Source organism: Phyllostomus hastatus, unplaced genomic scaffold (genome assembly GCF_019186645.2).
Source record: "Phyllostomus hastatus isolate PE091 unplaced genomic scaffold, TTU_PhHast_1.1 phas_scaffold_501, whole genome shotgun sequence".
NCBI lineage: Eukaryota > Metazoa > Chordata > Mammalia > Chiroptera > Phyllostomidae > Phyllostomus > Phyllostomus hastatus.
In genome coordinates, this window is record NW_025334033.1 from 15994986 (window position 1) to 16022776 (window position 27791).

At 36.0% G+C, this 27791-nt stretch overlaps 2 protein-coding genes across 2 annotated transcripts in view; one reads left to right on the top strand and one right to left on the bottom strand.

Moving 5' to 3' along the window:
* The window catches only part of FAM227B (family with sequence similarity 227 member B), a 189486-nt gene that overhangs the window by 46676 nt on the left and 115019 nt on the right, over window positions 1–27791 (bottom strand). The gene's annotated exons all lie outside the window — the stretch shown is intronic.
* The window catches only part of FGF7 (fibroblast growth factor 7), a 69818-nt gene continuing 63875 nt past the window's right edge, over window positions 21849–27791 (top strand). The window contains exons 1-2 of the mRNA XM_045822331.1: window positions 21849–22071; window positions 22664–23214. Coding sequence (XP_045678287.1) covers window positions 22929–23214 — 286 coding nt within the window. The 5' untranslated portion in view covers window positions 21849–22071; window positions 22664–22928. The remainder of the gene's footprint in view (window positions 22072–22663; window positions 23215–27791) is intronic.

Genomic DNA, 27791 nt, shown 5'->3' on the forward strand with positions numbered 1-27791 from the left:
AGAGCTGGGACATTCAGAGTGTGAGTCCCTCAGAGGCTAATGTCTAGACTGAAATGAAATTCTAAGCCCCCTTCTGCAGACTGGGCCAGCATCATCCCCTATGGGAGACTTTTGATCTATTTCCCCCGAGCCCAGGGTGGCTGAGCTTTCTCCTGCAGCGTGGATGGCTGAATGCACCCAACCTGAACCTGTAGCAAGCCCCACTAGGGGGCACTAGAGTTGGAGACTATGGCTGAGACTGAGGGTTTTGGCTTTGAAGCATGGGCTAGTTTCCCCTCATTGAGTGCCTGACTGCATGATTCCCAAGTATGGGACCCACTATACCTATCTTGGCTAGCCTGGGCTCATCCCATAGTCTCTCTTTGGAAGGTTCTGGGGGAAGACTAAGAAATCTCAGGGAAAGGCAGAGTAGCTGATAAGTGGAGGCAGAACTCAAAAAGTCTTGATCCTTTTACAGATCTGCCCCCAGCTCTAAGCTGGAAAAAGCCAGCTATTTTATGCAGAGTGGCCCCTCACATGCACATCAGGTTCAGTAGATGCAGACACAAACACGGAACAGTGTGATAGCTACAGACAGGTAGCACAAGGCTGGTTATGCACAATGTCTGACAGTGACCTGTACCTGAACTCCACTCAAGTGGACCAGTGGTGGGCTTCAGACCACATTAGAGCTCAACCCAACTAGCCACACAAGCAGCATACTCAAAGGAGGATGCCTCGGGGAGCAGCCCCTGCATAGCATCTCATAGACAGTGATCAAGGTTTACCCTTATAGTCACCTAGCCTGAAGGGTTAACTCCACCCATTAAAGGGCAAACAACATTCAAGCCTCAACTACAGTGGTTGTGGTGGTGGTGGGGCACATAACCCACAAGAAACATACCTGGAGCACAGGGCTTAGGTGATCTAGGAGACTGTGCCACTGAGCCCAACAAGACACCTTCACCATAAAACCATCATAACAAGTTTGGGAGTCATAGCAGATCTACCTAATACACAGAAACAAAGAAAAATGCCTCAAACAAAAGAATAAGAAAAATCTCCAGAGAAAGAATGAAGTGAAATGGATGAAATGGAAGCACAAAAACACCAAATGCAGCTTCTAGCCAAGATGGAGGTGCAGGTAGATATGCTTTGCTTCCTCGCACAACCAAAAGAAGGATAAAAACCAATTTAAAAAGAAAAAACAACCAGAACTGCCAGAAAATCAAACTGTATGGAAGTCGAAACAACCAAGAAATTAAAGAAGAAATATTCATGGAGACTGATAGGAGAGGCAGAGATGGGCAGTTGGGTGAAAAGCTTGTGTGGCAAGGTGGCAGCTGGAAGACCAGGTGGTCCCACATTCACATGTGGATAAACTGGGATGAACAACTGGGGAGCAAGACAGACTATGCAACCCAGGGTTCCAACATGGGAAAAGAAAGCTTCAAAGCATCTGGCTGTAAAAACCTGTAAGGGTTGCAGCAGTGGGAGAAACTTCCAGTCTCACAGGACAGTCCACTGGAGGAGCCCATAGAATATACACAAGCCCACTAACCCAGGAATCAGCACTAGAAGGGCACAATTTGCTTGTGGGCATTGGGGTAAGTAACTGAAAACAGGGCTAGAGCCAAGCAAGCAGCATTGTTTCCTCTCTAATGCCTCCCCCACATACAACAACACAACATAACGAAATGGGTTGCCCTGCCCTGACAAATACCTAAGGCTCCACCCCTTATAATGTAATAGGTGCACCCAGACAAAGAAATATGGCTCAAATGAAACAACAGGTGAAAACTCCAGAAAAAAATTAAGTGGCAAGAAATTAACTAGCCAACCTATCAGGTGCAGAGTTCAAAACACTGTTAATCAGGATGCTCACAGAAATGACTGAGTATGGACACAAAATAAAGGAAGAAGTAACGGCTGTACAAAATGACATAAAGAAAAATATATAGGGAACCAACAGTGAAAGGAAGGAAACCAGGACTCAAATCAATTTTTTGGAACAAAAGGAAGAAATAAACATTCAACTGGAACAGAATAAAGAAACAAGAATTCAAGAAATGAGAAGAGGCTTTTAACCCTTTGGGACAACTTTAGACATTCCAACATCTGAATCATAGGGGTGCCAGAAGGAGAAGAGGAAGAGTAAAAAAATGCAAACCTATTTGAAAAAATAATGAAAGAAAAATTCCCCAGTCTGGTGATGGAAATAGACATAAAAGTCCAGGAAGCTCAGAGGATCCCAAAAAAGTTGGACCCAACAGGAACATGCTAAGACACATCATAATTAAATTACTCAAGATTAAGGATAAAGAAAGAATCTTAAAAGCAGCAGGAGAAAAGGAGACAGTTCCCTACAAAGGAGTTCTCATAAGACTATCAGCTGATTTCTCAAAAGAAACCTTGCAGGCAAGAAGGGGCTGGAAAGAAGTATTAAAAGTCATGAAAGGCAAGGACCTATATCCAAGATTACTCTATCCAGCAAAGCTATTGGAATGGAAGCCATTTAGAATGGAAGGGCAGATAAAATGTTTCCCAGATAAGGTCAAGTTAAAGGAGTTCATCATCACCAAGCCTTTATTACATGAAATGTTAAAGGGACTTATCCAAGAAAAAGATGATAAAAGTATGAACAGTAAAATAACAAACTCACAAGTATCAACAACTGAACTTGAAACACACACACACACACACACACACACACACACACACACACACCCCAAACTAAGCAAACAACTAGAACAGGAGAAGAACCACAGAGATCACATGGAGGGATATCAGTGGGGAGGGGGAGGGGGAAAATGGGGGAAAATGTACAGGGAATAAGAAACATAATTGGTAGGTACAAAATAGACAGGGGGAGGTTAAGAGTAGTCTAGGAAATGTAGAAGCCAAAGAACTTATATGTATGACCCAAGGTCATGAACTAAGTGAGAGGAATGCTGGAGGTAAGGGGGGTACAGGATCAAGGGGCAGAAAGAGGAGAAAAGATGGAACAACTGTAATAGAATAATCAATAAAATATACTTTAAAATACCAGATGCAGAGTTTAAAACAATGGTTAAAGATGCTGAGGGATCTTAAAGGAAGAAGGAATGATTTCAGTGAGAACTTACACAAAGATAGTAAGCATTAAAAACAAAACAAAACATAGAAACCATGAAGAAGAACCAGTCAGAAATGAAGAATACATTAGAAGTAAACAATATCAGAATAGACAAAGCAGAGGATCAAATCAGTAAATTAGAGGACAAGATACAGTAACTACCCAAACAGAGCATGAGAAGAAAAAGAGAATTCAGAGAAATGAGGAGAGTCTGAGGGATCTTTGGGAAAACAGCAGTGCAACAACATCTGCATCATAGGGGTACCAAAAGGAGAAGAGAGTGAGCAAGGGATAGAGAATCTGCTTGAAGAAATAATGGCAGAAAACGCCCCTAACCTAATAAAGAAAAAACTCACACAAGTCTAGGAAGCACAGAGATGAAATCAAAGAGACCCAGGACACATCATAATTAAAATGGTAAAGGTTAAAGACAAAGAGAGCATCTTAAAAGTAGCACAAGAGAGACAGTTCCTGCAATGGAGTTACCATAGGGCTGTCAGTTGATTTTGAACAGAAATACTTCAGGCCAGAAGGGATTGGCACAAAGTATTCAAAGTGATTAAAAAATATATGATCTCACCTTTAACAGGAGCCTAATCAACAAAACAAACAAACAAGCAAAATATAACCAAAAGACACTGAAATTGAGAACAGGCTGGCAGTGACCAGAGAGGAGGGAATTTCAGGGGAAAAGGTGAAGAGTTTGCAGAAACAAGTATAAAGGACACTTGGACAATAACAAGGGGTGGTGGAAATGGGAGGGAGGTGGGGAGGGCTGGGGGGGTTGGCTGAGATGGGGGTAAAAGGCAGAAAACTGCACTTGAACAACAATTAAGAAAAAATAACAACAAGGACATGCAATCAAGACTACTCTACCCAGCAAGGCTATCATTTAAAATTAAAGGCAAAATAAAGAGCTTCCCAGACAAAAAATTGTTAAAGAGTTCATTACTACCAAGCCAGTATTGCAAGAAATGTTAAAGATACTGCTTTAACAAGAAGAAATATAGAGAGAAAGGAACATAGGTCTAAGGAAAAATGGCAATAAATAAATGCCTATTTATAATAACCTTAAATGTAAATGGATTAAATACTCCAATGAAAAGACATAGGGTAGCTAAATGGATGAGAAAACATGATCCATACATATACTGTCTAAAAGAGACCCACCTCAGAACAAACAATCCAATTAAAAAAATCAGCAAAGGACCTGAATAGACACTTTTCCAAAGAGGACATACAGATGGCCAATAGACATATGAAAAGATGCTCAATGTTACTAATCATCAGGGAAATGCAAGTTCAAACTATAATGAAATACCATCTCACACCTGTTAGAATGACTATCTATTATCAATAAATCAACAAACAACAAGCATTGGCGAGGAAGTGGAGAAAGGAAACGTTCACGCACTGTTGGTGGGAATGAAGGTGCAGGCACTGTGGAAACCAGTATGGAGTTTCCTCAAAAAATTAAAAATCGACCTGGTTTATGATCCAGCAATTCCACTTGTGGGAATATATCTAAAGAAATCCGAAACACTAATTTGAAAGAATATATGCACTCCTTCATTCATTGCAGGGTTACTTATAATTTTTGTTAAGCCTAAATATATATAAAATTCTACATATAAAAGTCTGGAGAAGTGTCACTCTGAAAATTATTCTTTTTTTTTTAAAGATTTTATTTATTTATTTTTAGAGAGGGAAGGGAGAGAGAAAGAGAGAGAGAGAGAAACATCAATGTGCAGTTGCGGGGGGCTGTGGCCTGCAACCCACGCATGTGCCCTGACTGGGAATCGAACCTGGAACACTTTGGTTCGCAGCCTGCGCTCAATCCACTGAGCTACGCCAGCCAGGGCTCTGAAAATTATTCTTTAAATTATATTTAAAAACCTGTATTTAAAATATTTGTTTTGTTCTATTAGTTTGGATTGGTTCTTTGGGGGCTTTAATTTTGTAGAGTTTCTTTGCCCATTTACTATCATTTTCTCTAACATTGAAAACTTTTTTTTGATACCCATTTTGCTCATTTCCCCACCTTAAAAAATTTTTACTATCTTTTCATTAGTGTCCTGTTCACTCTTGGTTCTTTCCAATTTCATCTTCATGTCTGTTCATGGCTTTTTCCCCACACTTTTTCAATCTTACTCTTCACTAAGCTCTTCCTTTTATGCTTGTGCTTTTCATTCAGAGAAGGGCATCATTAAGTTTTACAATGTGTGGCAAAATATTTAATTCTAATTTTCCTCTATTCTGTGGTACCATTTTGCTGGTGAATGCCCTTCATCTGCCATTTGTTTTTCTTGTTTCTTTTATCCTCCCCCCTTTTTTAAGGGGGTACTTCAGCCTATTTTATGGTATTGAATTTTGTTTATCTCCCAATTTCACCATTGAAAGTGGAATTTCAAAGGAATTTGTGCTGTTCTCCTTGTTGCTTTTGGAGACCTTCTATGAAGAGAAGGGGGAAATGCTGATTTGATGATGCCATCTTCAATCCAGAAGTTATCCAGCATGTTCTCCAACTTTTTATCTTGAAAAATATGAAACTTAAGATACGTAAAACTATCACAATGGAATACACCCCCCCAATGACTTTTACGTAGATCCACCAGTTTTCAACATTTTGAAAATAAGCACAATGGAATACACCCCCCCCCCATGACTTTTATGTAGATCCACCAGTTTTCAACATTTTGAAAATAAGTTGTAGACTCTGCCAGCAAAAAAATGAAGCAAATAAAAAGCATTTAAATATTTATGATTATTACTATTTATGTCTATGCATAATATGCATAGTTTATGATCTTCAGATACAGACTCTGTGCCAAGGGTTCCAGTGGAAGCAGGTTATTGGGAAGAGCAAGGAACATGGCTTGGAGAGGGAAGAAATGATACATGGAACAAAAGGTAGCCAATGTAAGATGCAATAATAAGCCAGCCACCAAGAATGGGTGACTGCTTCATAATCCTAGGAAGTCTCTGGGAAAAAAGTGCAAAACAGATGCAACAGAATTATCCCAGCTGAAAACTGGGGTGGAGGGAAGTTGTGGCATTTATCAACTCTCTCTCCACAGTCATTGGTTCAGGAATTTCCCTCAGGGGGTATCAATTCTGGCCCTCTGTGTGTGGGCCAAGTGTGTCCTGGCAGGCCTTCAACCAAGACACAGTTGCTGGCTGACAAAAGGGAACACCAATAGTTTTTTAACAGCTAATTTAACACATTTGAACAAGAAGTTAGAAATAAAACTGCTTAGAACAATGTACTTATGAAATTATTAAAATAAGAGACAAGTAACAGACAAAGAGAATCTTTGTAGGAGCAATTATGATTGAGATTAGCTGTCATCATATAATTTTTCCCCTCTTATTATATTGACTAAAACCCAAAGCAAAGAGGTGAGTGGAGCAGTGACTCCCTAGTGCATCACATTGTTGTGTTGCCCTGCATCACACGTCTGTTAGATTCATGAAGTTTAAAGATGAATAAAGTTAGATTAAATTAATGAGGTTTTCCTCTAAGTCTTAAAATACCAAATTTATTTTATTTTTTTATTAAGAATAAATATTGAAGCATGTGAAATATTATATTTTTTAGTATCTAGTAAAATGATCATATTGTGTCATTTAATTTTAGATCTGTCTTTTGTAAACAGCATATAGCAGATTTTTAATTTCTGTATGTGTATATTTAATTTTAACCATTTCTTAGGGTCTGTCTTTTAATATGAAAATTTAACAATTTTTTTATTACTTTTTTAGAGAGAGAGGAAAAGAGAGAGAAAATGAGGGAGAGAAACATTTACATAAGAGAGAAACATTGATCGGTTGCCTTGTGTATGCTCTGGAACTGGGTATCAAACCTGCTACCTAGGCAGGTGCCCTGACTGAGAATTGAACCCACAACCTTTCAGTTACAGGATGATGCTCCAACCATCTCAGTCACAATGACCAGGGCAAACTTTATCACATTCTTATTTACTATGATGACTAAACTGTTTGAAATTATTTTTTCCATCTTAACTTTAATTTTTCTTCCTCTTTCAATAAAACTTTCAGTCATTTTCTGTTTTACTTTCTTATCAGATTGCTTTCTTTTACCATTCTCTTCATCTGCTTAGGAAGTTATAAATTCCTCCTCTATTCTTCTAGAGGTTAATATAAAATATTTAGCTTATTTTTATCAACACCTAGAATATATTGATATATCTATTCTCCTACTGAATTAAGTAATAATCTCAGCAAATTTATTTTTCTTTCTCTTAAACATCTACCTCCCACCATCTTCAATGTTTTAATAATTTGGGATTTTTCCTTATGATTATTTTCAATTTTTTAAGATTGAAATTTAAATACATGTTTAACCATTTTTTAGTCTCCATTGTTCCTCCCTCATTAGCTCTAATATGTGTGTGTATCTGTGCACGTATTTATTTATTTATAATTTCCTTTTCCCTCACTTGAGGACACTTTTTCATTGATTTTTAGAGAGAGAAGGGAGAGAAACACTGATGTGAAAGAAAAGCAGTGATTGGTTGCTTCCCAAATGCACTGGCATTGGGATCATACTCACCTTGACTGGGGATTTAACTGCCCCCCAGGTAGGTGCCCTAGCAGGAATCAAACCCGTAACTCTTCAGTTACAGGATGGTGCTCCAACCCACTGAGCCACACTGGCCAGTGCACATGCTTATTTATTTATGAGGCATAATTTAAATAATCTATTTTTAACCCTTTTTTGGTGTGCAGTTCTATAAATTTTGACAAAAGCATATGGTTGTGTAACCACTTCCACAATCAAGATACAGAGCAGCTCTATTACTCCAATAGCCCTCTTGTTCCTCTTTGTAGTCAATGCTTCCCCTCCACTGCAGTTCCTGGCGCCACTGATGCACTGCACCCATATCAGTCCATCTTTTCAGTGCATCAGTGCATCATTTTTGTCTTTTCCAGTATGTAGCTTTTTGGGCCTGCTTCTTTCACTTAGCATAATGATTAGAGATTCATGCATATGTTGCACATATCAGTAATTGGGTCCTACTTTTGTGGAGCAGAATTTCATATCGATTTTTTTGTATCCCATATTTTCCTCTTGGAAACTTATTTTGTTACTGTAATTCTTTCAAAAAGTTTCTAAAGCCAGTAGACGTTTGAAGTTCTTGTGTGTGTGAATATATTTTTATTTAAACTTGTGCTTAAATGCTATTTCAACTGGTATATATTTTGGTTTAACATAATTTTGTCCAGACATTTGTAGATATTTTGGCACTTTCATCTAGCACCTAGTGCTGTCTATCGGTATATGTGATGACAACCTCATTCTAGTCCCTTTATAAGCAATTTGTATAACTTTTATTTTTGGAAACTTTCAGATGTTTCTTTTAATTGTGTTAAGAGGTTTTACCATGTTTTAGTAATTTTTCTTGGCTCTTGGGCTATTTCAATCTTAAGATTGAATTTTTATTAAGCTTGTGAAGTGTTCTTTGCTCCCTCTCTTTTCCTTCACATTCTCTTCTGTGACTCCTTTTGCAATGAAGAGTGAACTATTTATAGTACTTAACATTTTTCTATATTTTCTGTGTTTTTGTTCTACTTTTCAATGCTGTGCTATTCCAAATTGTTAATGTATTCTTTAGCCACATTTAGTCTATTGCACCTAACTATTTTTCTAAGTTATTTACTCAGCCATTATATTTTGGATTCTTAAGGACTTTTTTTTCTGCTTTATTATTTTGTGATTATGGGTTTTTTTAAGTGCAACATTATTTCAAACAAACTCCATGAGACAGCTTTTGTTTTTTTGGTGGTAGTGGGTTATTACCACGGCATTTAGCACCACAGATCAGAGCCTGATGCATAGAAGGTACTCAGTGGTATTTGTTATGTGAATGGGTACGAAAATTCTAGTAGACTTTGAAATAAATACCTTGAAATTCCTGGATTATGTTTTTCTCAAGGGTCCATTTTTTGGTTCCTTTACCTACATCCTTCTCTTTCATATTTTTCTGCAAGTGTTTGTCATTCTTGGTTCATGTACATGAATTCAGGACTCATTTTAGTATTATAGGTGATTGGCAGGATTTTTTTCCTGGAGCTGGGTAGGTGTTTTTTTCTCAGAGAGTTTCTCTCCAGAATTGGAGAGCTTGTGTATTTTCTGCCCATGAGCCAGCTATGTCAACTGGCATACTTCATTGTAAGGTGCTGATACTTAAATAAGTGAGGTAGATTAGGGACACCCGCAGTCCCATTATGAAAATAAATCCCATATTGGAGGCAATAGTGATTCAGAACTCAGGCTCCAGATTAACTGTCCCTATTTATTACAAACTTTCTTACTTTGGAAATGTTTCTTATACTCTCCTATGCCTTCTTTCCTCACCTAGAAAATGAGGATAAAAGAATACCTATATTTTAATTACCTTATCAGCTCTTACTAAATAAATTTTATAGTGAAATGATATACATTATACATACATATAACATTTAGAGCATTTAAAATTTTACATAATGACACATTACTATTGTTGTTATCCTTTTCATCTCGGACAGAACCATCTCCTCTTTAGTTTTCCCAGTCTCTGCTGTGGAGGTCTGAAGGAGCCTCGAGTTTTGTTCTACTTCTCTTTCTGTTCTGACAAATCATTCCTAAAACTCGTTTTATCATTTGCAAAATGAGGATAAAATAGTATTAATTTAATTAGAACACATTATTTAATTTTATAAAATGCTTAGAAAATTGCCTGGCATGTAGTGCTGTGTTAAGTGTTTGGTAAATGAACTAGAGCTACATGTCAGCAGATTAGTCTCTTTCTGTTTCTTATTATTGTCGCCTATGCCTTCTGTTTATTAGGCTCATTTAGACTTTAAACATTACTTTGCTCTTGTTTTATCTTAGGCTTACCTGCTCTTAGGAGGTTCGCACTCAACCTCAGCTACAATGCTGCCACTATAATTATCTAATCATGTTCCTCTTTTTAAAACTCGCTTCAGGGCCTTTTATATCACCCCATTTATTTTTTGCATCCAATCTCAAGCCATTTAGGTTTCTTCAAAGGAAAATAGACTATGCATTATTGAGCCCTACCAAGAGGTACTTAACAGCAGGAGCTCTCTTATTTTATCTTTATAACAACCTACTAGGTAGTAGGTATTATTAATATGTATGTTTTTACATACTGTGGACTCAAAGAAGTGAAGTGACTTGCCTATAACACACAATTGCTAAGAAGGACAGTAATTCAAATCCAAATATGTCTGACTGCAAATATACCTTCACCTGCGTCCTGAAAGCTCTCCACAGGCCCCCTGTTCCATGTTGCCTCTCAACACCATATCCTCTCACACTCACATAGCTTTGTAAGTAGTTCTCAGCAATTTCTTACTTAATATTTATTTGCTGCTTCTTAGTGGTTCCACTTTCTTTGTCTTTTTTGCAGTACATAGGCTTTTCTATCTTCTTAATCCCATAACACTTTGTATATTCCATTTAACTAGTGAACTCTGAAAAATACATTGCTAATGAGAAGAATGAATCCTTTTCCACTTTCAGTTTTTAAGATACTTATTTTGAAAAATAGATTTCCAAATATTAACTTGCTTTAAATGATTACCCATACAACCCCTCTCCATAAACTTTATCTAACCCCCCCCGCCAAGTTAGACTATATGAATAGCTCTTTTAAAATTATTGAATAAAAGTTTACATTACTAGAGATTGCATCATTATGGGTTATTGGGAATTGTTTGTCTTCTGTAATGTGAAGTTATTCTCAGAGGAATACTGATTAAAATAGAAACCAGATGTGTTTTTCAAGACTAGACTGAAAAATGATCAACAAGTAGAAGATTAATATAAAAGTGACCTAAGATAGTTTCTAGAAACTTGAAGCATGGGTATGACACAAAAATGTGTGTGTGCATGTATGTGTGTGAGAGGAACATTTAAAAAAGTAGAGGAGAAAAAGGCAGAGGAGAAGTGAGGAAGGATGAACAGAATAAGGTAAAAACAGCTTTAGAATTCAAAGCCAAACCAAACAAATTCCTATAGATATGTATTTGGCATCACCAAGGAAATAACATAATTTAATATGTAAAATAGGACATGTTCTGGGTGTGGTAAAATAATCCAAAAATTTTATATTTTCATCCCTTTTCTTCCACCTAATTATAGGGATGAAAAGAGAAATAATGTGTTTAATGATGCTTTTGAGTTTGCTTCTTGATTTTATATTTGATTATATTAGAAATAAAGTATATTTCTTATGGCAATATATCAACATCCTGAGTGGAATAAAATGAAATGGAAAGCATGAAGAAGGCAATTCAGGGAAGGGAGGAGTCCATTATAAATAATTTAATTACTATTTAAAACTTAGTCTTTCATTATTCCTTTAGTTACTAAGGACTAGAATTACCCTCTTTACTTTTTATTCAATGCAAAAATTTAAAAAATGAATGTTACACTAATAAACAAGACTATCTTAAAATAATTTAAATATGGCAAAACTTCATTTATTTGAAGTCCTCTTGTTATCATTCAAATTGAGTTTGAATTGAAATCTATCTTTTGCTTTGCAGATATTTCCAAGACAGTGCATATTAATAGAATAAATCAGTTTTCATAGGAGATTTAAAAATATTTAAGAGAGAAAGTGATTTTCAAACATCTTTCAGTACTCTCACATACACATTTGCAGATTAGCTGACAAACTATTCCCATAGTTTTCTTCAAGCCAGGTGACAGTTTGATTTATTACACATATAGTACGTGGCATTAATAAACAGTATTGCTTTTAAAATGTCCTATAATTTTGGATTTTGACTAATTCAGCAACATTCTAAACTCGTGATACAATGCTTCCAACTTCCAAGCCACTTGGGCCTAGAAAGCAAAACTATATACATGTGCAGCCAAATAATTCTATTAGACAGAAATCAATCTGGTTTTATTGTTTGCTTAGCCACTATCATATGACTGATATGATATTTTTTTTTCTCCCCAGATAACTAGTTTTTCTTGGCATTAGATAAGCAAAATTTTTAGTTTTTGACATGTTCTTTTGTTGTGTAATCTATTATGGTATTAGGTGGTGATAGGATATACTCTACTATAACATTCCTCTATTAGCATATTTCCTTAAGGAAATATAAAATTTGGAAGCAATATTCTTTTAGGTAAAATAACCAGAAAGCATACTAAGTATTGATTTGTTTTTAAAAATGCCCACATAGTTATTATTAAGAGATTTCTTTTTCAGTGTCATAAGACTTGACTGCACAGTGTAAATTAACCTATATTTTGACAACTTTGAAACCCATTGAAGGCTAAAAGTGAATAATAAAATTGTTTTTGGCTTTTACAATAAGGTCCCATAACAAAGCCTTATTTTGATAATTTCATGTGTTATAATACTGGAGCCTAGGATATTCTGGTTGTCAGAGATATTCTTAATTAGAAACATAAGGGAGGATAACTCTTAACATTTTCATCAAAATATATATGTAATACTGCCATGAAGAAAGCTTTCTTTTTGCAGAAGAGTTCCTTAAAAAGAGATTGTGTTTCTACTTCCATATCTTTGTGGTTATTGATCTAAATGATCTGAAAGATGCTTACTGGTTCTCATTTCAAGGGAGTAAGAGGTCCAGATCCCTTTGATCTAGACTGAGGAGAGTTTTGGGTTATAGCATTCCTCTTACCTAAACTTTCCAGCTGCCTGATTTCCCCCCTGTGCTGACCCTCTCCATCTTTTGTAGGTCTGCAAAAGACACCACTATTTATTCTGTTACAAATGTCAGACATCTGGAACCTAACCTTGACTCTTCCTTTTCTCTCCCATTAAATTTATCATTAGGTTTTGTCTTCAACATTATCTGCCCACTTCTGTCTACCTCTCCACCATGATCCTAGTGTAAGGTATCATCATCTCCAACCTGGATTACATCATAGCCTACTAAATGATCTTCAACTCTGCCATCCTCTACCAGGGGTGTCCAGCCTGCAGCCCATGGGGCATATACGGACCATGGGTGGCTATGAATGTGGCCTGACACAAAATTGAAAATTTACTTAAAATCTTTTTTTGCTCATCAGTTTTCATTAGTGTTTGTGTATCTGACATGTGGCCCAAGACAACTCTTCTTTTTCCAGTGCAGCTGAGAGATGCCAAAAGGTTGGACTCCCCTGCAACCATTCTCCACAAAGTTTTCAGAATGATCACATTAGTCACTGATTATAACCCTTTTATAGATTGACAAACCTTTAACCAGACTCATTAAGAAATAGAGAGGACCCAAATAAATAAAATCAGAAACGAAAGAGGAGAAATAATGACTGACACCCAAAAAATACAAAAGATTGTAAGAAAATATTGTGAACAGCTGTATGCCCAAAAACAAGACAACCTGGATGAAATGGATAAGTTCCTAGAAACATACAATCTCCAAAACTAAATCAGGAAGAATCAGAGAATCTGAATAGAAAGATTATACCTAGTGAAACTGAAACAGTAATCAAAAAACTTCCAACAAACAAAAGCCCTGGACCAGATGGCTTCACAGGTGAATTTTATCAAACATTCCGAGAAGAACTAACACCTCTCCTTCTCAAACTATTTCATAAAATTCAAGAAGAGGGGAAGGCTCTCAAACTCATTTTATGAGGTCAGCATCATCCTAATTCCAAAACCAGATAAAGACACTATAAAAACAAAAAATTATAGGCCTATATCCCTGATGAACATAGATGCTAAAATCCTTAACAAAATATTAGCAAACCAAATACAGCAATGTATCAAAAATATCATATGCCGTGATCAAGTGGGATTTATTCCAGATATGCAAGGTTGGTAGAACATTCACAAATTAATAAATGTAATTTCATATAAACACAATGAAGGTTAAAAACCATATGATTACATCAATTGAAGGAGGAAAAGCATTTGAGAAAATCCAGTACCCACTTATGATAAAAACTCTCAGTAAAGCGGGAATAGAGGGAACATACCTACACGTAATAAACGCTATTATGACAGGCCCACTGCCAGCATCATACTCAACAGGCAAAAACTACAAGTGTTCCCCTTAAGATTGGGAGAAAGACAGGGATGTCCACTTGCACCTCTCTTATTCAACTGTGGAAGTCCTACAGCTGTGGAAGTCCTTAGGACTGTGGAAGTCCTAGCCACAGCAATCAGACAAAGAGAAGAAATAAAGACATCCCATGCTCATAGATAAGAGGGATTAATTAACATCATTAAAATGTCCATACTACCCAAAGCAATCTATAGATTCAGTACAAATCCTATCAAGAGTGCAATGACATATTTTGCAGAACTAGAACAAATATTTCAAAAATTTATGTGGAACTACAAAAGGCTCCACATAGCAACAGTGATCCTGAGAAAGACCAAAGTTCGAGGTATCCTGCTACCTAATATCAAACTACCATAAGGCCATAGTAATCAAAACAGCATGGTACTGGCATAAAAACAGACACATAGATCAAAAGAACACAATAGAGAGCCCAGAAGTAAACCCATACCTTTATAGTCAATTAATATTTGACAGAGGAAGCAAGCACATGCAAATGGCTAAAGATAGTTTATTCATGAATGGTGTTGGGAAAATTGGACAGATACATGCATGAAAATGAAACTAGACCACCTTCTTACACCACACACAGGAATAAATTCAAAATGGATCAAAGATTTAAATGTTAGACCTGAAACCATAAAAATCTTAGAAGAAAACATAGGCAGCAAATTCTCGGATATTGCTCATAGCAATTTTTTGGCCAAATATATCTCCACAGGCAAGGGAAACAAAAGAAAAAATAAACAAATGGAACTTCATCAAACTAAAAAGTTTTTGCACAGTAAAGGAAATAATCAACAAAATAAAAAGACAACCCACAGAATGGGAGAACATATTCATTGATACATATGATAAGGGGTTAGTATCCACAATTTATGAAGTACTTACAAATTCAACACCAAAAAAACCCCACCCAATTAAAAAATGGGCAAAGGATGTGAATAGACACTTCTCCAAAGAGGACATACAGATGGCCAATAGACATGAAGTGATGCTCAACGTCACCAATCATCAGAGAAATGCAAATTAAAATCACAATGAGATACCATCTCACACCTGTCAGAATGGCTATCATCAATAAATCAACAAACAACAAGGGCAGGTGAGGGTGTGGATAAAGGAGAACACTTTTGCACTGTTGGTGGGAATGCAGACTGGTGCAGCCACTGTGGAAAGCAGTATAGAGATACCTCAAAAAATTAAATATGGATCTACCTTTGACCTAGAGATCCCACTTCTGGGAATATATCCGAAGTAACCGAAAACACTAATGTGAAAGAACATAAGCACCCCTCTCTTCATTGCAGCATTATTTACAATCACAAACATATGGAAGCAGCCCAGGGGCCCATCAGTAGATGAATGGATAAAACAACTATGGGACATTTACACAATGGAATACTACTTGGCTGTAAAAAAAGAACAAAATTTTACCATTTGTGATAGTATGGATGGACCTGGGGAATATTATGCTATGTGAAATAAGCCAGTCAGAGAAAGATAAGTGCCATATAATTTCATGATATGTGGGATCTAATGAACAGATTGAACTATCAAGGAAAATGGGGACAGACTCATACATGGAAAGCAGGATGACAGCTAGTGGTGGGAGAGGTGAGAGGGTGGAGGGACTGAGCAAAAATGAAAAAGGACTCTTGGGCTTGGACAACAGTGTGATGATTGCTGGGCTGTGGGTGGTATAATGGGACTAAATGGTAATGGAAAAATTACAATGAAGATTAAGTAAAAAAAGATTAAAAGGAAAAATAAAGCTAATGAATTAAAAATTAAACCAATTTTGTTATTGACATTCACGAAGCATTTACAAAAATTGTTATTGCAAGTTTTACCCCTCATTCTGTTGCTTTGTTATGTAGACAATGAATATGGAACCAATGAATGACAATTTAAAGCAAAGATTATAATAACCCTAATTATGCTGGCTCTGTGTTGTTTTTCATAATGTTCTCATAGGGGTGAAGCAAAACTCTCTTCATATCCATTATAATACTTTTCAACTGTTATACAGCACCACTAGGCTGTCAAACCAGTCACTAACATATAGAACTTAATCAGTGCTTAATGAGACCAATTCTTTGCTAAAATGAAGCATTAATTTAAGGGTAATCAAGGTGATAAAAAAATAAATTGTACATAACTTCATTATGTAGTAATTTCCAAATTGAAAAAAAAAAGCTCTTGATGAGATCTTGCTGCAGGTCTGAAGTTACAAGGTAATTCAGTGAATTAATAACACGATTTGAAGAACTTTAATTTTAGATTAGCATTTCAGAAAACTTTATAAATATAAAATTAAACAAAACACAAATTTTTATAGACTCAGAGACACAAAGAGTCAATTACATTTGTAAACTGAGATATTTATATAGTTGAGTCACATACACACCACAGTTTTGAGTATATGACTCAGACTTTGTATATTATATACAGTTAGTTTTAAAATGTTAGGGCATTATTCTAAGAGTAAGCACAAAGTTTATATAACTGGGGATTTATAGGGACCACAAACTTGCTCAATTACTTTTGGGATTTTACTCCAGAGTTTAAACTACTGTCTTTGACCAGGTCTATCAGATTTGGAGTATACACGTCTGTCCTCCAACTTCCCATCACACTTAGTAAACCCAAATTCTTATAACCATGACCTTCAAAGTTCTTTATGATTTAGTTCCTGCTTGTTTTTTTTTTTCAGTTTCATTTATCTCTCACTACTCTCCCCATTGTTCGTGTACTTCATTCACATTGGCCTTCTTTCAGTTCTAGCAACACACCAAGTCATCCCTGTTCCTGGAAGCTGAAAATTTACCTCTTCCAATAGCTCTTTCCTTTTTAAAGTAGCTGCCTCTACCCATTTACCTCTCCATCTTCTATTTCCTTGAACACCTTTCTTTGTATCCTAATATCTCCAACCTACCCCAACTCCCTACTCAAATCACAGATTTATCTGTTTATGTTTGCTCTCACTGGAATGCATGCTTTATAAGGGTAGAGATCACTTCCAGAATATTCACCATTGCATTTCCAAAAGTCTAGGACAACATCTGGCATCAAGGAGCTATTTGATAAATATTTGTTTAGTGGATGAATCCAGGCCATAAGTACTATTGGTTGTATGGCATGATTCAATGCTTAGGCTAAATTTATGGAGTGGGACTGACAGAAGAGACCAAGATAAATCTGTAGTGTGACGACAGCTGTGGGCATGTAGTGGAAATAAATCTTGGCCCACACTCTCAAATACGCAAGAAATTACATATAAATTTATGTTTATAACTTGACCTTGTTTCAACTTTGAGAATTTCATCCCCTGCCCCCAGTTGCGGAAAACTTAACCTCAATTATTCTTGGGTTTCCTTGTTCTGCTTCAAGATGGGCTTTGGTTTGGTTCAAGGGTTTGTTTTAGGGCCAAAGCAAGGGCCTCCGGTTGTTGAGTCATTTGTCTACTTTGGTTACTTCTGAGGGTGTGCGCTGACTCCGCTCACGCAGTTCCCCTAGGTCTGGGCTCCTTGCTGTTCCCAGATTTCTTTTAAACTATGGGAAATCTTTTTGAGGGGTTCTTATGGGTCCATCTGCTTAGAGACATGAGGCAGCCCTTACTCTCTGGAGCTTTTCTGCTTCTGCTATGTGCTGTGGTGTAACCAGAAATATAGGAGCTTTACTCCCTAAATGGACTTTTTTCCCTAAGCTCCCTGGTCTATGGACTTTACCTTCCATGAACTGCTTGTCAAAGGCACTTTTATGCTTCCCTTTTTTCAGAGAACTTAGCATAACCCTTTGAAATGGATTTAGGCTTTACTTAAGTCAGGAAGTAGATACGGCTTTATTCTCCCCCATCTTTCCAATGACAAAGCCTGGCTATCTGTTAAAAAATCTGAAGAACAAAAACAATAGTATAAATGAGAACAATTTAATATTTCATAAACTTATTCTACTGATAAGAGTTGAATAAGCTATGTCAGAATAGAGGCAGAAAGTGCAATTGTGATCACGTCATTCTTTTACTTAACACACTGCAGTGGCTTCCTATTGCTGCTAGGATCCAAATCAAACTCCTTGACCTAGCCCACCACACACTGCCTGCCTCTCCAGCCTCCTCATGCACCACCACACTCCTTCTCATTCTTCCTACTGGATGCACACTGGTGTTTCAGTGTTGGAAAAGACATGCTCTCTTTCAACATATGGTCTGTATAATACAGGTACCTCCCCATCTGGTTAACTCCCAGTCAGCCATCAGATTTCAGCTCTGCTGGCCTTATTGTAGGGAAACCTTCCCTATTGCCACCTATTGTGGATGCTCACACCTTTTCTTTATACTATTTGTCTGTGATGATCACTTTCTCTCATCAGATGACAGATGCAAAGGATAACTACAATGAAATGACATTTTCATCTGTCAGATTAGCAAAATCCCCAAAGTCTGACAACACACTATTTTGAATAAACAGGCACTATTATATAATGCTAGTGGGATTTTAAAACTAATATAACTTCCATGGAGCATAGTTTGGCGATATCTATTGAAATAGTAAGTATATATACTATTTGACCCAGAGAAATTCAGGAAATGAATCCTACAGATATATTTTTACAGTACCAAAATTACACATTTATAGCTTTTGTCTTTGCAGCATGTATTTCTCATAACAGAAGAAAGACTGGAAAAAGTGAAATGTTCATCAGTTGTAGGCTAGTAAAATACACCATGCTATATCCTCATTCAATGGAGTACTATGCAGCTGTCAAAAGTAAAGAAATTTCCTAAATACTAAGACAGAAAGATTTTCCATTTTTACTAAGTAAAAAATGCAAAATGTAGAACATGGTGTGTGGTATGCTACTTTTTGTATAAAAAGAGAAAAAGTAAAAAGAAATATATACACATATATGTATTTAATTTGCCTCTATATGCATAGGAAACTCTGGAAATATACTCATGAAACTAACAATGATTATCTATATTTTGGGGAAAGGGTGGGGAAATAGGAGAATGAGGAATAGGATAGGATGTAAGAATAAAAGTAATGAAAACACTTAATGATGTTCTTTTCTATTGGTTATATTATATATACTTATGAATGTCATATAAATTTAAAATTCATTACTAAAATGCAAAATTAATTGAAGAAATCAATTTTCTATAGTTAACCTCTTCATGAAGTAGGGATATAACAAAGGTTGCTTAAGCAAAACTAGCTGGTTGATTATTACTTTAACAACTGCCCATATTTTCATTATATTCATCAAAATAGATTCTTGTATTCTTTTTACATATTCTACCTCCAAATCAAACTAGACAAATATTAGGCACTGTTTCTTTTGGAAGAATCCCAGGTGCTAATCTTTAGTTTCTAAGGTTATGTTTTTAAAAGGTCAATTTTTAAGAATACATGCAAGAATCCCTTGTTTTAAAAATGTAAAGCTTAAGAGATAGAAGTGAAAATGAAGTTAAAATTAAACTTCAATAACTTCAATAAAAAAATGAAGTTAACTCAATCTGGAAACAACAAAAAAGACATTTCTTCAAAGTTTTTTGTATTTAGCCTTTTACTATAAGTACATTAAAACAGGGAAAATAAATTCTTGTCAACATTATTGCTACTAAGAATTTTAAAAAGCACAGAGGGTTACCCCATGTAGAGATATGTAAGTCACTCCTGGTTTCTGGAGAATCCTTCTCAAAGCATAAGTCTAAGAAGGGCATTAAGGAGCTGTCATTACAGCGTGGTGCCTGTGAAGCAGCTTGTGGGTCCATCCTCAACTTATTATTCTCCACTGAGGAAACTGATGATCAAATGATTTAAACACACTTCCCTGGTTGAGATTAAGACGTTCACTAATATTACTGGGATCATATTTTCATATGACAGAGTACAACGGCATCTAATGAACTTGCAGTGCATAGATCACAATTTCACACTCAGGTCATTTCCAAATGTATGATTCACCCCAGAAAGCAGATTTTCAGGAGGCACCAAGCACTCTTTATTCTTTAAACTATCTATTTCTTTTTATTGAAGTCTTAAGTGTTTAATTAGAAAATTTTGACTTCTAATCTGTTGGTTTTTTTATTTAAAGTCTGTAGGGTCAGTGTGTGGAACAGGCAGTTTTAGTAGCTCCTGAATACATTTACATGTGAACTGACAATAATTTTCATTTCTTTAGAGGGAATATCCAAGTCCTGGGAATTCTGGTTCTGCTCATTATTGTTGCCTACAGAACTAATGAGGGTATGATTCATAATACAGTGGCATCACACTTTCTTTCCTTCTCTTCTCCTTTAAGAAATACATGATATAATCTTTTTGCAGCCATCTAGCTTTCTACAGATGCAATTATAGCAGGGCCCAAACTCCTCTGCCTTGATAAACTTAACTTCAATATCTGGTGCTTTTACAGTACCTGGGTACATTTAAACTATTCTGTGCTCTTGATTCTGTTCCCCAAAAGTACAGACACAAAGGGAAATCACATAAACTATAATCCAATTTCCTTGTCCTGTTTGGTCTACATGCACCACCTGGTGGTAATGTGGTGCATTTCAAATGCAGTGTGTGTGTGTGTGTGTGTGTGTGTGTGTGTGTGTGGTGGGTGAGTGTATGCTTTAGGGGTATTAACAAGGGAAAAATATACATTTGTAAATATTGATTTAGATTAACAGTGCAATTATTCTGCAGCAAATATATAATAAAAGACTAGAAAACTAGTATATGTGTGCTAGAGCCAGAAGTAAAAGAGAGAACAACTCATGTTGGAAAGTAATATAGCTTTCTTATTTATATTAGCTATAGCTCTTATAATTCCATCCATAAATGAACATTTATTTCTTGTGCTAATGTTCTTTTTTTGAGGCATCAGTCAAATACTGGTAATCAATGTAAAATCATTTTCTTTACTTTTTAAATTTTAAGAATAATTTTTAAAACATGTTTGCTTTTCCTTATATTTATCAATAGTTAAAATTACAAGCCACAGAATTGTAAAACTATAAGACACCATTTAATAATTTAGACTAATATACTAACTTTACAAATGTAGCTGCTGAGACTCAGGAATGTTAAGTGACTTGCTCAAGGTCATATTGGTGATTAGTGGCCCAGCTCAAATAAGAACCCAGGTCTCCTTATTTTCAGTCTAGAAATATAAGACATAGAAATGATATACATATACAATGGCAAAGTACTTCTGTATAAACGGATATACTTGTGACTCAGCTATACTGTGCTTTAGGACAGTGAGATGTGTTAGTTCAGACTCGTAGTTTTATTCTAGTATTCGGAGCACAGAGGAGTAATAGAAATGCATGCATCATAAAGCTATAAAAAAGATCTTCTAACTGTTAAAAAGTCCCTTTATATATGTTCAAAGTAGTATTTATCAACTTATATACAGCTGCTATGCTGTAAAGATGGTCTAAAAAATTCCCTTTTCCCTTCTAACTGCTTCAGAATCAGAGAGCTGTTTCCACCAGGGAGATACCCACTTGTAAATTTCAGCATAAACCATGTTCATAGCTCCCTCTCATGACCATTGAATGAATACTATACAAGCCTCCTTTATTCTCCCTGTTGTATTCATCTAACAGCTCACTGGTTAAGTTTTAATTGCTTCCAATGAGGTCAGCAAAGGTATTTATCGAAAAGCCCTGAATAAAAGGCTCCACACACATACACAGGAGCACACACGCACTCACACACACAGAGAAAATCCTCCTGCCTGTTGATTTATGGAAACAATTATGATTCTGCTGGAGAACTTCTCAGCTGAGAAGTAGTTTGTAGCTACAGTAGAGAGGCTCAAGTTGCACCAGGCAGACAACAGACATGGAATTCTTGTGCATCCAGCTGTTATCAACAGAACAAGTAAGTTACTGTTATTTGTCTTAAAAAATAACGCTGAATGTTTTCTAGTAGTTTATCTTTTTCTCTGGTTTGTGTACTGAAGGGAAAAGTAAAGTTACCAGATATTCGAGCCACGTAATTATCTATAGTAATTTCAGTGTAGAACTTGCATAAAGATAAGGCTGAAGTTTTCCAGAGCAATCCTGACATTTAACTTGTGAAATGTGGGCAGTTCAGGAGAAAAATGATTGATTAAACACAAATGTGAAAGCATATAATGAAGAAATCTAGGGAAAGCATTTTTACTTTGTTAGCAGCAATTTTAGAACTTAATTTAAACCAATAGCTCTAATTGCAGGATGTTTCTTATCAAATAACAACTGGAATGAATGGTACAATCATATTCTGATTTATCTCTACCAATGCATAACCTTTATAAATCTAAATACAAAGTAGTAAAAATGTTGAAATCCTGTGAGCTGTTTGAAATGTACCTCCATAGTCTATACTACACTGTGTATTACAATACTCTTTACCCACTGAAAGTTAAACCTACAATTTTTCATCCTCCTTTCTCCTCCTGTCCTTATTCTTAATCTCTCCTTGCAAACAGAAGTCAAGTAGCAAACAGCGTCACAGCAACTGAGCTCACCACAGCCTGCTTTTACAAGGATACCCCAGCAGAGTAAAGGAGGGACCCTGTGTTGCTGTTATCAGGAACTGAAAGGATAAGGCTAACAATTTGGAAAGAGCAACTATTCTTCCTTAAATCAATCTACAACTCACAGACAGGAAGAGGTCAATGACCTAGGAGCAACAATCACTCAAGCTTTAATTTTCAGTATGTTATTCATGAACACTCGGAGCACTACACTATAATGCGCAAATGGATACTGACATGGATCCTGCCAACTTTGCTCTACAGCTCATGCTTTCACATTATCTGTCTAGTGGGCACTATATCTTTAGCTTGCAATGACATGACTTCAGAGCAAATGGCTACAAATGTGAACTGTTCCAGCCCTGAGAGACACACAAGAAGTTATGATTACATGGAAGGAGGGGATATAAGAGTGAGAAGACTCTTCTGTCGAACACAGTGGTATCTGAGAATTGATAAACGAGGCAAAGTCAAAGGGACCCAAGAGATGAAGAACAATTACAGTAAGTAAAGTCTTTTATTTACAGCACTACTAATGAACCATCACGAGCTCTGAAAAGATAAATTTCCAAGTGACATGCTTTCTGTTTCCTTTTTACTTTTGAAAACAATCAAATATCATCTTCTAATTTCTCTACATTTGGATAGTTGAACTATGTTCCTAAAAAGTGTTTTAAACGTACCTCCACAGTATACACTACTTTGTATGTTCTCTTGGAATAGGGCAAATTTACTAATATTATAATTGGAGCTGATAACCAAGCTAATTTGAAAATATACTCTCCATGTCCTAAGTTAAAATGCTCATAAGTTAAACAGAATATAAATTACATTATTCACACTGAAATATGATTTATTGTCCGCTAGAAAGACTCATTAGGAATGCTAATGAGTATTCAGTAAATGGTCACCAAAAACTACTTATTAGTTTGAGGAACAGAGAATTTATTTTAAAAAAATAATTTGATTTTCTTTGAAAGACTGTTTCTGTGATGTAAAGGTAATCAGTGCTCAAACATGCACTCAGTGACTCGTGCAATTGTGTGCAGTTATAAAATGGAAGGGAGTCAGTGGCATCCTCATTTGTTCATGTCACAATGAACTTGCACTGGACTGTTTAATTATTTACCAAGGCACAAGAGAAGAATAGGTTCCTCCTAACATTTTATTTATGTACGTCTTCTATGTCACAGTTCTATGTCAGCTTGAGAAAAAGGTAAATGTGAAGGGAGAAATAAAAGTGAGTTGAAAAAGATGTTCATTCCATAACTTTCAACTAATGAGCCTCACACTTTCCTCAGGAATCAGTTATTCTTTTCATGTGGTAATATCAGGGTTGGAGTTATCATTTAGCACTTATGATTAATAGCCAATTTCAATAGTATTAAAGTTAATGGGGTAAAATATATACCCCAATATATACATTTGAATTTAAAAATTCCTGAGTGAAAATAAATTTTGTTTGTATTACTAGTACTTGAACAATATTATTAGTACCTGATCTTACAATACTGTGTTGAAGTCGATTAAAAGGGAATGCATGGGGATGATGTCCAGGACAGTGCCAGGCCTGCCTAGGACATGGTTAAAACTTCTGTTACTTGTTTTAATGAATGGCTTTCAGGCTTCTTAGCTAATACTTTAACTATAATTAATATAGAGGGTTAAGGACATTTAATAGACTGTTAACAGTTATGGTTTATAGTTACTATTATTAATAAAGATATGTTATTTTTAGGATATTGTTCTGATTATGCTGAAGTTTAGCTAAGGAAATAACTATTTGGGAGAAAGTTTTGTGGTTGGTCACTTTTTTGTGAGCAACAGAATTTGGCTTACAATCACTTCATTTAAGTTATTCAGATTTATCATAGACAGAGTCCAGGTGTATATTATAACATATAATCTAATCCCTGCTTGTGAATGATGTTGGAACAGGTTTTTACTTTTTCCAATTCTCAATTTTTCATCTGTAAGGTATGGGATATATACAAATGATTTCTCTTTTTTTTAAGATTTTATTTATTTATTTTTAGAGAGGGAAGGGAGGGAGAAAGAGAGAGAGAGAGAGAAACATCAATGTGCAGTTGCTGGGGGCCGTGGCCTGCAACCCAGGTATATGGCCTGACTGGGAACCGAACCTGCGACACTTTGGTTCACAGCCCGCACTTAATCCACTGAGCTATGCCAGCCAGGGCTCAGATGATTTCTAATATATTTTCTAGTCCATAAAGCCTATGTTATTCTAAACCACAGCAATTATGTAACACAAATGTGGAAAATCTAAGTGTTCATCATTGTCACACATGTTGAATGAGACTCAAATGATATTATCTCAATGATAAGGATGAACTCTCAGAACTAATTTAAAATTGTAGTAATAAGGTTATCAAACCTAAACACTAAAGAATTCTTCTATATGCTGACTAATTTCTCTTGAATGCTTTTTTCAAATAATAAAAAAGTGAAAAATTAGATGTTAATTCAGTAAAAGTGAAAACGTATAATTATGTAGGATTAAAAATATCTATAACTGGAATGCATTTACATATGTCAGTTTTATTTGTCTTCAAATTTCTTAAAACAGGCATTTGTAAATATACACAAAATGCTGAAGTTATTTTGTAGTTTGAAATAAACTTATCATGAATCTTGACTAACTAAAAAGCCAATTTGGTAAGCCGTTTCTCCTCTAATACTATGCTACAGTGAGAAAGAAAGAAAAAAATAAAGGAAGGAACTAACCTCAGGATATTAATGGGTCTCGAAGGACTGCTTACTTCACCAGTAATAAGCATAGCTCCGCATAAGAATGTAGTTTATAGGTGTTGTTAAGATAGTGGATTGGAGTGAGTAGCACAGTGGAAAATATGGGTGTTATATTTCTGCTCTCAGAAGGTGTTGGGCTGGGATCGGTGGGTGGAAGGCCTGAAAGAAGAGAGGTGGAATGGTAGGGAGGTGGATATGATAGCTCATGTCTCACATCTTTAGGTAATTTAAAAAATTACTGCCCTGGCCAGGTAGGTCAGTTGGTTAGAGCATTGTCCTTATACACCAAGGTTGCTGGAGTGATCCCTGGTGAGGGCACATACAAGAATCAACCAATCAATGTGTAAATAAACGGGACAGCAAAATCGATGTTTCTCTCTCTCTGTTCCTTCCTCTCTCTCTCAAAAAAAAATCAATCAATAAAAAAATTTAAAAAATTATCTAAGCTACCTTGGCTTGTGACAATCTTAGTTCAGTCTTATCTTAATTACAGTGTTGTCTTGTGAAATATTTTAAATTTATATTAGAATTGAATAGCAGAAAAAGCGTACCAAGGAACCCAACAGAAATAAGACTTGTATTAGTAGACATATGAGCAAGGCCCAACTATGTAAATGTAGGAACCTATGAGAGGCCAAGGGACCATATTTCTGACTCCTCAGGGGAGAAAAGCTGTTACTGGAAAACTGGTCCTGAGATCTCATGCTATTATTACCCAGGAGGCAAGAAAGCCTCTCCTCTCAAATCGTTCTCGTAGGCGGCTTCACAGTTAGCCTACGAATAGGGTTCTAAGTGATAAACCTAGAACCTAACCTGAACTAATAAAAGGGTAATAAAAGCCTACAATGTCCCTCAAAAATGAAATACGTATCATGTTCTTTGCAGAAAGAGAGTGTTAATAACATCATAAAGGGACTGGCAATGGATGGTCAATACTTCCACTGCTGTTGTCAGAAAGAGTTTTCTCCTCGGAGACAGGGCCAGAGGGTGAATTCAGATAATTGTTGGACCAGGCAAGCCCTCAGCAGACAGAAACAATCACTCCACACCTGACAGAAATAACACTGCTGTCTAAGCTGGGGATGAAGGTGCCGAGTGAGAGGTGGCAGCAGTGCACTGGGCAACCGACAACCGCCTGCCAGTCAGATGTGGAACGGAGAGCTCAGTCTCTGAGTGCTTTCCTTGCTTTTGGCTCCCAATTACTAAAAAGTTTTGCTGTTCCCAGCAATGGTCAATATCAGCCATCCCTTTTAAGGAAAAATTCTTAGTTGTCAAACCACCAATTCAAAAAAAAAGATTATGCCTTACTTGTTATAGTTAAGCATTGTTAAATTCCATAGCAAGAAAAGGGTTAGCCATTCTGAAAACTGGCCAATAATTTGGCAATATTCTCTTTTGGATTGTTAGACTGTGACGGGATATGGCCTAACAATTGGCAAAAAACAAATAAACACAGTGTTGTTGGATTTGACTTTGGCTACAAAATCTTCAGCGACTCAATTGTCAACAATTCTTTGGATAAACTCCTAATCAACAATAATCTCTGCTAGTAGCGACCAAATATACACATCACATCTACATATGGTAAACTTGCTTATGATCTAAACAATTCTCAGAAAGTTAACTAAAAGAACAATAATTCACATTGTCAAAATAAAAAAAAATAAGAAAACCAGGACAACCCCACCTTTAAAAAACATAATGAGGAACATATCTATGGAGTTGAACCAATATCCTAGAATTATTGACAAAAAGGAATCCTGTAGAACTGATGACCTGCATTCCCTTAAGTAAATTATCAAGACTTTAAATTACAGAAGATGGGTAATGTTCTGTGGAGCAGTTTGAAAATATTAGCTATTTTTGAAGTCTAATATTGAAGATTATTTTTCACTCTATAGGCTTCCTCTTTTCTTGGGCTAATGCAAGTGCCTCACAATTATAAAGTGCTAATAATTTATTGCCACAGGTACATTTCTTATTTATTTTGTAAATTCTCATCTGAACTATCACTTTCTTTTTTGATTTAATCTTTATTATATTTTTTTCCATTACCATTTAGTCCCCTTATACCTCCCTCCCCTCGGCAATCACCACACAGTCGTCCATGTCCATGAGTCCTTTTTCCTTTTTCCTTTTTGCTCTATCCCTCCACCCACTAACCCCAGCCCCCAGGTGTCATCTCGCTCTCCATCTATGAGTCTGTCCCCATTTTCCTTGTTAGTTCAGTTTTGAACTATCACTTTCATTTCTATATCAACCCTGAGCATCTGAACATGTATTTTCCCTTGTTACTCAGCTGTATCACAAC